The sequence below is a fragment of the Varanus komodoensis genome, unplaced genomic scaffold (genome assembly GCF_004798865.1).
Source record: "Varanus komodoensis strain SLA01 unplaced genomic scaffold, ASM479886v1 scaffold2, whole genome shotgun sequence".
NCBI classification, from domain to species: Eukaryota; Metazoa; Chordata; class Lepidosauria; order Squamata; family Varanidae; genus Varanus; species Varanus komodoensis.
Window position 1 is genome coordinate 45,598,516 of NW_025335568.1, and position 10,653 is coordinate 45,609,168.

At 38.4% G+C, this 10,653-nt stretch overlaps 1 protein-coding gene across 6 annotated transcripts in view; it reads left to right on the plus strand.

Moving 5' to 3' along the window:
* SNX13 (sorting nexin 13) overlaps window positions 1-7,452 on the plus strand; it is an 89,455-nt gene extending 82,003 nt beyond the window's left edge. For 5 of the 6 annotated variants that reach the window (XM_044429361.1, XM_044429365.1, XM_044429363.1 and 2 more), the window contains 4 exons: window positions 757-825; window positions 1,277-1,389; window positions 3,376-3,619; window positions 3,906-7,452. In XM_044429361.1, the coding sequence (XP_044285296.1) occupies window positions 757-825; window positions 1,277-1,389; window positions 3,376-3,619; window positions 3,906-3,927 (448 nt within the window). In that variant the 3' untranslated portion in view covers window positions 3,928-7,452. Of the gene's footprint in view, window positions 1-756; window positions 826-1,276; window positions 1,390-3,375; window positions 3,620-3,905 lie in introns of those variants that run through there. The other variant, XR_006414616.1, reaches the window with a different exon arrangement.
* Window positions 7,453-10,653: the final 3,201 nt, after the last annotated feature.

Below are 10,653 nucleotides of genomic sequence, written 5' to 3' on the forward strand. Positions count from 1 at the left end.
TTGCAGTTATGCCTGGTGAGGCTAATCAGGGAAATTGGGTGGCAGGTGTGATACTGATTAATGAACCACCATGACTTATTAAGAATCCTTGCAACCTGGGTCAGTATCTCACAGAAATCTTGTGGGGTGTACTTGCAAAGGCTTATTTAACAGAGACATTTATTAAAATATTCTGTTGCTGAAATAGGTAGAAATTTGTGGGGTTGTAGCACACATGCTGGACATGCAAAATGTTCCAACATCTCTACTTAGGAAAGGTAAAACCCATGCCTGAAATCCTCGAGAACACTGTCAGCCAATCTTGTATACTACTGGTCTTACTGGTCAAAAGGACTGACACAATATAAGAGTTTCCTGTGTTATGATAGTCCTGCAGAGCTGTGCTTCATCTAAGCATCTTCTCATGGTGTAAGCATCTTCTGATAAAGGCATGGAAACATGCCATAACAGCCGCTGCAGCAGCAGGTTTCTTGTGTTGAGAAGTAGTGCATTTATTCCTCTGCCTCTGTTCCCTTTTAACTACTTCTGCATCAAGATTTCTAATATGAGGGGTTGCGGTTAGGGTTTCCTTTTATTAGATTTTATTCAAACAAAGCCAGTTAAATTTAGTGCCCATTGAAATCAATGCCACTCAAAGCATAGCAAGCTTGTGTCATTGATTTCAGTGGGACCTAAATTTAATCTGGATCCAAGCCAATATGTGAAAGCAATATGCTTGATTTAAAACCGTTAAACCAAGAATATTTTGTATTTCAGAAAAATAGTTGATCATGTTCATTGGATGACATCACCAGAACAAGTAGCAGATGCAGTTAAACGGTTTAGGTATGTGCTTTTTACACATATTTAAGTTCAAAGTGATTTGTAAAAAACTGATTTGTAAAAACATTCAGGTATTTGAACAACATGCACATACCTTTGCTCCGATCAACACTTGACTGTTCTGCTTAATAATGTATATCCGATTATCAGCATCCTTTGCTGAGCTGGACCTTAGCTATCTTTGCATATGCCATCCATTTCATAGCGGTACTGCAGCATTGTGCTAGCCCTGCAACCTCAGTCTATTTTGGTCAGACAGCTGCTTGCTTAAGCTGCCTACCCTGGAGCCAACCATTCTTGCACAGCCAGTGCTTCAGAATGCATGCAAACTGGCTGAGCCAAGGTATTAGCATAGTGCTTAATTTTTGCATGTGCAACACTGATGCACAGTACATTTTCCAATTATAACTACAGCATGATTTTCATTCTTACCAGTATACTTGTCTGCTTACAGAGATGCCTTCTGGCCAAATGGCATTTTAGCTGAGGCTGTTCCCCGCAGAGACAATGCCATCAGGATGCGAACAAGAATTGCTAGCAAAACAAAATTACTGGGTATGATGCCAGGTATGCAAAATGTGTTAAATAAATTGCTTCTTGAGTTTAAGTGGGGGCAAAACCGCAATTGTGACAATTTTAAATAAGCACAGCCTTAATGGCATATTAGCAGGCTGACTGAGAATTCCTACTTTCTAAAGAAATGTTTATTGTAGAGAATTTCTGAGCCATGAGAGTTACTGACAAGGCTGGTATGATGTAACAGCCCATAATGAGTGTATTCCTCTGCTAGCCCAGATAGTTTCCTGCAGGGTGGCTTATTTATGAGTAGCAAGCCTCATTAATCACACATTACATGTTTTGGAGCTTGTTGAACCCACAATGGGTTGTCATGCCATCCAAACCCAGGTATTTGTTGTGTGAAGCAGGTTGGCATGAGCAGCAAAATCCTTTGCCACTCTTACTGAGATTGTCTGGTCTGCTGCGGTAACAGCCACCAAACTGATGCCCACTTGGCATGGTGGACTAACCATCACTTGTTCAGTGGCCCCCTCCACATTTGCAAGCCCTTTCCCTCGATAGCTTCCTTTGCCCCATTTTTTGTTTTAGAGATTTCCTTTCCTTATCTCCACTTTAATAGCCAGTAGCAGCCCCTCTTCAAAGTGCCCAAGTGGCACATTCGAGATGGTATGACTAGTCTGACAGCTGTCAAATTTAAGGCTGTGTAACACTGGAAAGTCCATTTCATTTCAGCTCGATGTACTTTTAACACATTGACAACACCATGGCCAAAGCTGGGTCAAGTTGATGAAGGCTTTAGCTTCCATTAAAATTGCTTGATAGATTTGTGCAAATTTGGAACTACATATCTCTAGTACAATTTGTGCAAATTGGGGCCAACTCACTGGATTTCAGTCATTTTTGTTGAAGCTTAACATGAAAAGCATTTTCCCCTTACCACATATTCATGTACTCCACTGCTGCTATCATGAATTTTCTGAAGGTTATTGTCAAAATTGTGCAAAATCCAAGCCTCCACTTTGTACTTGGCACACATTTATGCAGTTTCTGAAAACCCTAATAGGGTTAGGGGAGTGCACCAGCGTAGGGTTAGGGCAGTGGTGGTGAACCTATGGCACACGTGCCGCAGCAGGCACGCAGAGCCCTCTCTGTTGGCACGCAAGCCAAGTTGCCCCAGCATCGCCCCAGCAGTCAAGCATCCAATAACAGTGTACATAGGGGCCATGTGCATGCTTGGAAAGGAGTGGTGGTGCCAGTCTGTGATGTCACAAGCCGCGACTCATCCGAGCTTTTGCATGGCCAGTCAATGCACTGCCAAGAATATATATATTTGCTTGGACTGGTTGTGAGTTGGGGTTTTTTTTCTAAAACTGTAACCTCAGTTTTCAGGTTTTACTGTAGTGTTGGCACTTTGTGATAAATAAGTGGGTTTTGGGTTGCAGTTTGGGTACTCAGTCTCTAAAAGGTTCGCCATCACTGGCCTATAACCTCTGCCATGAAATCTGTCCATTTTCGACCCCCAACAGGTAGATTTTAAGAAGGTATAAAATTGTGAGAAGGGTTTGTACTTCATCTATTTTAAAGTGGGTAGCAAACCAGTGACAGCCCATCCAATGTGCTGGTTTTGCGCTTTGGAGAGCTATTATTTACTGTCAACTTGGAGTAAAATACAAGGGAAAAAAAAAACAGAAAAAGCTGTGATGGAAAAAGAGCTCACAGACACTGCAAGGAGAGGGTACAAGAATGGCAGGCAACCTATGGTGGACCCAATCTTGGTTATTCAGTGTGGTTATTCAGTGAACAACCAACTCACTCTTGGTTATTCAGAAGGTAGGAGAGTATGACTCTCACTGTTTTGGGTGTGTCCTCTAAGGAACAGTATATAAAAATATTAAATAAAATAATGCCATCCATTTTTTCAACATCCTATTTTAAACTTCTGTAATTTTGATCAGTAATTTTACAGTAAGTATAGGTGTATGTAAAGATAAAGCTGTTACTGTACTGAACTACCATATTTTGTGATTTATCTAGATGAATTGAAGCATATTTTAGGTGCTGAGACAACAAGGAAAGGCATTCTACGAGTCTTTGAAATGTTTCAGCATACTCAGCTAAATAAGAGGATGGTGTTTGTCTTTCTGGAAGGCTTCTTGGAAACCTTATTTCCAGCAAAGGAATTCCCTGATCTCTTCAAAAAACTGCATTCACGCTCAAAGCAGATGGAGCGATATAAGCAAAGACTACAATCTACGCAAGCACCTTTTTTACAGAAAAGGTGACACTCCAAACTATTAATTTGGTATCCATTTGCCCAGGACTTGGGCATATTCTCTGGGGCTTAAAACTCTCATGCTGTTATTTCTGCACCAGTCTTTTAGTGTCACATATTAGATTATAAATGCATCTGTAAGAGATGTGATTCTTCTCATCCTTCGTCTCTAATGCAACCACTACCGTGAACTGGGTTCATGTGTCTTAAATGATTTGGTGCATCTTCATGCAACATTGAGAAGAATACTTGCCCATTCTGTAAGAATGTCTGTTCCTTCCACTCCTGACAGAATCAATGATTGCCAGCAATGAAAAGTGCTAGACCATGTCCACTGAGGGATAAGTAGAACACATCTGTGGTGATAGCAGTGGAAGACTTGGCTGCTTTGCTTGGATCTGGGAGATTGTGCAATGTGAAAATCAGGTGCGATTCGATTTGCATTCGTGACTGTTGAGGCCTTGTAGGTCATGGTCAGCAACTCTGAGAAGACTGAGATAATATGAAGAGCAGTCTTCTGGAACAGGTGATTCTGAGAAATGTTATAATTTCCCCAAAACTACATTTGCTAACTAAAGGTTGAGGTAATAGGTGACAAAGCCACATTAACTTCACTTTTCTGAATTAAAAAAACAACACTACTAAAAGAGTGATCCTATGGCTGCAAGAAAGTGTCCAGGAGGCCATAAGCTAATTTGAATTCTCAGAGCTGAGATCAGAGGCAGAGCAACCATCTTGGAGCTGTGGGGTCTGTATGTTGATTCCCCTTCCTCTCCTTTGCAGCCAAAATGGAAAAAATGCCCACTGCCTCTGAATTTGAGCAATTGACATTAAAGATCGGCTAAAATCTGTGTTTGAAGGGGCCAGAAGGGGAGCTATCCTGACAGTGCCCCAGCCTCCTTTGCCCTCCATCTGAAGTGCCTCAGCTAGTCAGCCATAAAAAGCCGTGGAGCTGAAGTGCAAAGTGTGAGATACAGGAAGGCAGGGATCCTAAACTTTCAAATTTGGGTGCTATGTGAAGCATCCAAGGCACAATTTATCTTGGCTGGGTTTATTTTGGTGGGTTAGGGCAAAAGTACAGAAAAACACACATTGGTTTGCATTAGCTTTTTTAAGGGTCTTGTTTTGCTCTTAAATTATAATCCTTGTAGTTTGCTTATGACTTTAATGGAGAAGACTCAACATAGCACTTGGCATAGGGAAATGAAGATGCTTAAGACAAGGAATTACCACATTTATCAGGAGTCTGGGGAAGGGAAGCAAAATGCATTGCTCTTGAGATTAAGACTTTATTTAAAAAGATTGTACTCCATTAAAATTCACACTAAGATTTATTTACATATGGTCACTTCAGCTGGTAAATTGCTAAAATAACTTTCATACTGACATAAAAATCTTAATGACTTCATCGAACAGTCATACGCAAACAATTGCAAATTCCTGGATGCACCATAGTGTATATATGAAAATAAGAGACACAACTACAGTATTTTTTTAAGTAACAATCTTTTTTATTTTTTGCATAATGTAAAATTTTAATAAAGAAACCTCTTCTACACAAAATTCCCCCTGTCTATCCTCTTTACTTCCAAATAAAATGTCTAACTGAGAATGAAGTAATAATTAACTATACTTGCTTAGCCTTAAATTATCTTGGACACAAAGCCTCCTTTTCTCCTTGATGAACACTTTCCACTACCAGGGAGATACAATATATTGGTTATAAATCTCTGAATGTTCTGCTACATAGTCCGTTAAAAAAATATAAAACATCCAAGATATACAAAAAACATCCAACATAGAATATACATGAAATGCTTTGATATTAAATCCGTATTTTTGAAGGAAGTCTGATTTTAATCTGTGGACAATATATTAGATCTTTGGGTATAAATGCAGTATGTACTTGCTACTAAATTCCTCCATTTGGCAATTTACAATCAGGTAAAGATAATTGACACCTTGGAGGAGAAAAGGGGAAAGTCCAGAGGGGAGTAGCCATCTGTATAAGGCCTGCGCTCTAGTTCCCCTACCCCTCTTACTTAGATTCCATAAAATCTGATCAATATTGGCCATGCTATAATAAATTTTAATGCCTACATTACAATAAATGTGTTCAGGTGCAATTGTTTTGTTCTGTCTTTACAATATAAATCAATCCTTTTTACCAGTATCAGGACAGCTTAAGATAAGATGCATGAGGCATCAATTCCTTGTTCCATTCTCCATGTTTTTAAGTAGAAGTGACAATTGACATGAAACACTCTCACACACATTTTTAAACATTTCTGTTCCTCTGAACTTCAGTCTACAGCCTAATTCTCACTCAGGTGATTAACCTGTGTGAGAAATACTGCTTTGGATTGCAGATGGGGACTTGCTTGAATGATCACCATCCATATATTTACAAAAAGAAAAAAAAATCCCTGCACGTAGCATGTCAGGAAAAATGTTCTTGCTAAGGTTTCCTGCAATATGCTGGTTTTATAGGCAAGGATTTTGTTTTTGTATGGAGAGGTATTCCATCATATGAGCCCCCTCCTGCTTTTTGAAGTCATAGGATCCATACAGATTTACCATTCAATAAAACCTAGATAAATACCACCTCTTCATGTTTGTATGATTCAGCAAGGCAGTAGAGTACCATGAACTGCATGGAACATTGGATACAGGAAACCTGCCAGGATTTAAAACAAGTCATAATAGAGTGCTAATATATATATATGGCTTGAGTTCGAATTAATACATCTAGATTATTCAGTTTAATTTATCGTATGTCAAAGTAGGAATGATGAGCAGTTAATAAACCATGTAGTATATCTTTCATCATTTCCATTGGGCTTTAAGATTATGCTCAGTTGTTTAATTGACTACATATCCATAAAATCTTCATGTAAATGAAACATAACAACATGTAATTTCTTCTAACATAATTGCGCATAAGGCTTTGTCATCTGTATTTAATTTTAGAGATTGCCTGCAGACAGAAGCCACACTTTGGTGTGTCTTCTTGATCTGTTATATATAATACACATGTTGTTCATCAACATTATACCAACCATGACCCCTGTCATTTGCACCCTTCCAAGCACCCTCAAAATTGATTGTGTAAATGCAGCACGCAGTTAGCCAGACATGCCCAAGAAAGCTGTGACCAACCTCTGAAAATAAATGTGCCATTGTCCAACAAAAATGCACTTAGCCTTAATTAAGAGAGAATGAACAGTAAGGTGGAATACGTCGTATGGTTCATCCTCAAGCTTCTGCCTCTGGTGTTTGCTATAAATTAATTTTAAATGCTACCAGAATGTGTAGTGATTTTTAAAAGTAAAGTACAAATTCCACAATCTCAATTTTAATTTTAGTGCAATATTTTCATGTAATGCATGTGTATTTGAATAACTGTACAAAAAAGAGGAAGTTTTTAAGGTTTTGAGATCAAGGGTAAACTGTCTTAACCAACAATGTATATTCTGTTATTGCTGCTGTGTTGGCTTATTTAAGGACTTGTTTTAAAAGTCTGGTTTCTCACTCCTTGAAAATCCCTATTCCTGTGCTCAAATGAGCATGGTTCTTACATTACAAGGAGCAAAATCTAAAGAGCACATCTTAATATAGCTGTTAAATGACTTGTGCATATCATTGTACAGTATGTGTCAACTGTGTGCCTAATGGTTCTATCAATATTTCCCCATTTTCTTTAACAAAGAATGAAAACAAATTTGGAATGCCATGGTCTCTCTCTCTGAAAAGCGACAGACTCTTTTTATTTGGAGTTTGTATTATGTTTGTCCAACAAACGCTTGGAAAAGTACACTAATAAAGTATTAACAAGAAAACTTTGAGTTTGTCTTATTTACTAACTCTACATAGTCATTGGTTACTATATATTAAGCCATAGCAGAAGAGCTGCTGCAATGGGAGTTGTGTGGAAATACCATGTTAAAGGGCCTTGTTCTTGCTCAGATAACCAACCAAACTGTGATTTGAAGTCTCAGATTAAAAATTACTCTTTGGGGAAATGTAAACATAATAGGCACCAATTTATCAGTTTATCACAAGTATACTTAATGAATCTCAACCATTTGTGCACCTGCGAACCAACCAGATTAGCTATAAATAATAGCAAGCCTTCCATAAAGTATTGTAAATCTTCAGTGCAGAAATATTCCTTGGGTTTCTCCTTAGGTTTTATTTTCAGAACAGCTGGCTCTGCATGCCAGAACTATTGTTCTTCTTGAAATATATAAAAATCCCAGCTGTTTCACATTTATCTTCGATAACATGATATCATAGCACTGCCAAGATGCACTTGTTTGTCCCCGTAGTAAATGGTTTAGGAGCACCTTTCTATTCTACCCAGCTAGTCAAGAAAAGAATTCATAGGGACAAATTCTGTTTTTAAATTACATACCAAGTCAAAGAAACAGATAATAAAAACATAGGTAAGAGATAAGTGATATATGTCAGGTCTTTCTGCCAGAGCCACCCGTGAAGGAGGTAAAGAGGATGGCTAATAGAAGAGGGGCCTTCTCAGTGACTGCGCCCCATTTACGGAATGGCCTTCTGAAAGGAGTTCTCTTGGCACCATCTTCACAATTTTTTCAGCATCAGGCAACAACAGTTGTCTTCTCCAGACATTTTGACAATTGTTTTTATACAATGATGATATTCATACTGCTTTTACTTTTAATATAGTTTAACTTACTGATACTTGACCCCTCAACTGTATAGTCTTCTATTTTATCATATGCTGCTTTTATGTGTTTTAAAATGTGATGTTATTTTATGTAAAGTTGTAATCTGCTTGGAGAGTCTTCGGACTAGTTATAGTGGAATATAAATGGAATAAATCAAGCAATAAAAAAGGTGTAATTAGAATGTTATGAATGCAAGCTAATGGAGATGAGTGATCAGGAGTTCTCTGTTACTGTACACAAAGTGATATATTTGGTATATTTTCCACTTGAAAGTAACACTGTGAATTCACCTCTTTCATGTGCAAAATAAGAGATCCCACTTTCTCTCTGTGTCCTTCAATTCACACTATTCCAGCATCTTTACACTTTTATACAAATCATTTTAAAGAGCTCATGATTCTCCAAAGATAATTCAAGAGCAAGTGAAAGACGCAACAGTAGAAAGTTATTTCTAGATTCATTTTACACATATAATCCATTTTTTAAAATAACACTGCAGTAAGTTGTGACTTAGCTAGGGATCCATCAGTGTGAGTTTCGTGTTGCTATTTAATTCTGAAAAGCATATCATTGTTACAAAGCTGGTTCAACAGTAGTTTGGGATTTTACTGTTTTTGGCTTTTTGGAAAAACATCTACCTGCAGGTGTTTTTCCTTTTTCTTTAAGGGTACTCATGGAGGTTACAGAAGCATGAAATCTGTCCTAATTCAGCTTAGCTGCTAATCACACAGTGAGAAAAGAAAGTGTGACTGAATATGGAGTAAGTGTCAGTTGGCACCTGTTTTCACCATCTCAATTTGTTTTTCTTCTCACAGCATTTTACACCTCTTAATTTAATTTGGGACTGGCCCTTTCTCCTTCCAGCTGTCCAGGGTTATCCAGAACACATTCCAGCTGGTTATCAAGGGCTTAACAGGCCTCAGCCACTGAGCCAAGCAAATTAACAGCATTGTACAGAACCTGCAGGCCCACTGCCTTCTCTGTATCTTATCTCAGTACGTGAGTGTAACTCAATCTCCAGCTCTGAAATAAAGTAGACCTATATTAAATGTACCTCTGAAGAGTTTCCCATCCTAACCACATGGATCATTTAAAGAAAAAGACTTTAGAGTGCAAAGTGGTTTTGCAGATCAGTACAATGCTAATGACTTACTGATCTTATGCATGCTTACTCCGAAAACCCTCTGTGTACAGTTGAACCTATTTCCTGTTAGCAAATAAAACTGTACTCTGTTTTTGATAGTTCCTGGTGGCGTATATATGGTGATCCATAAAAGAACTAGCATATATAGTATAGAATAATTTATATCTGAAGCACTAAACAACTGAGGATCAGCATGAAAATCTAACTCGCCGAATTTTCTATTATTTTCTTTTAGGGATGGTGTTTATATATTATTATAAAACTACTATAAAACATACGGTCTGAGTCAGACCATTGCCTGGCTGGGTATTGTCTAATATTTGAGTAATTCTTGAACAACAGTGGCAAAATTATGCTTATATCTTTGGAGCTAACAAAGTACCATCTAATCAGTTTTGTTATGACCTGATGATTTGAAAGGTGAATTTCTGGCTTAGTTTTAATTCCTGGTTTAGCTTTCAGTTTCTGTTCTCTGGAACTCTGTTGCTTCCCCTCATATGATTACAGATGTGGTGGGAGACAGAAGGACAACCCATGCTGGCTGCCTGTCTCCTGCATTGCATCCTTCTTGCTCTCCAGGCATTGCAGGAGAGAATATGGACTACTTGTATAGGGCACCTGCACAATTTACAGAGCACTTGAGCACAACTACTCCACTGCAGACTGATAGGCTCCAACACACTGAGACCAGTGGGACAGGACAACAGCAATGCAGCAGGAGGGGTGAAGCATGACCTCCTGCTATCCAGACTCAATTCTAATCATGCCGGAGCTTTAACACTTCCGCTGAAACGATTCTTGTGGTGTCGATTTCATTTTCCTTCCTACTATTCATGAACAGGGTTGTGATATTGCTGCGGCGCTCCTGCTTGATCTAGTTCACAAGTGAGGAGTTAAGAGTTCAAAAACAGATCTAGGAAATAAGCAAAAATTCTTGTCTTTGGATTGGGACAAGTCTGGAAAGTTTCTGACCCATCCTGTTGTATAAATTGGGGGCTCCCATATTTCTCATATTGCTTAGAAGCACTAACTACGCATTGCTCTAACTCTGGATCCCACACTGGCATGGGCAGGCTTTGGTACCTACTCGTAACTTCACTTTCCAGCTTGTTTTGACTTGTTGACATATGTAGAGTTTTTGTAAAATTATTACCATTGCAAGGTTTTCATAGCATCCTGTATTTCTCTTTGTACTA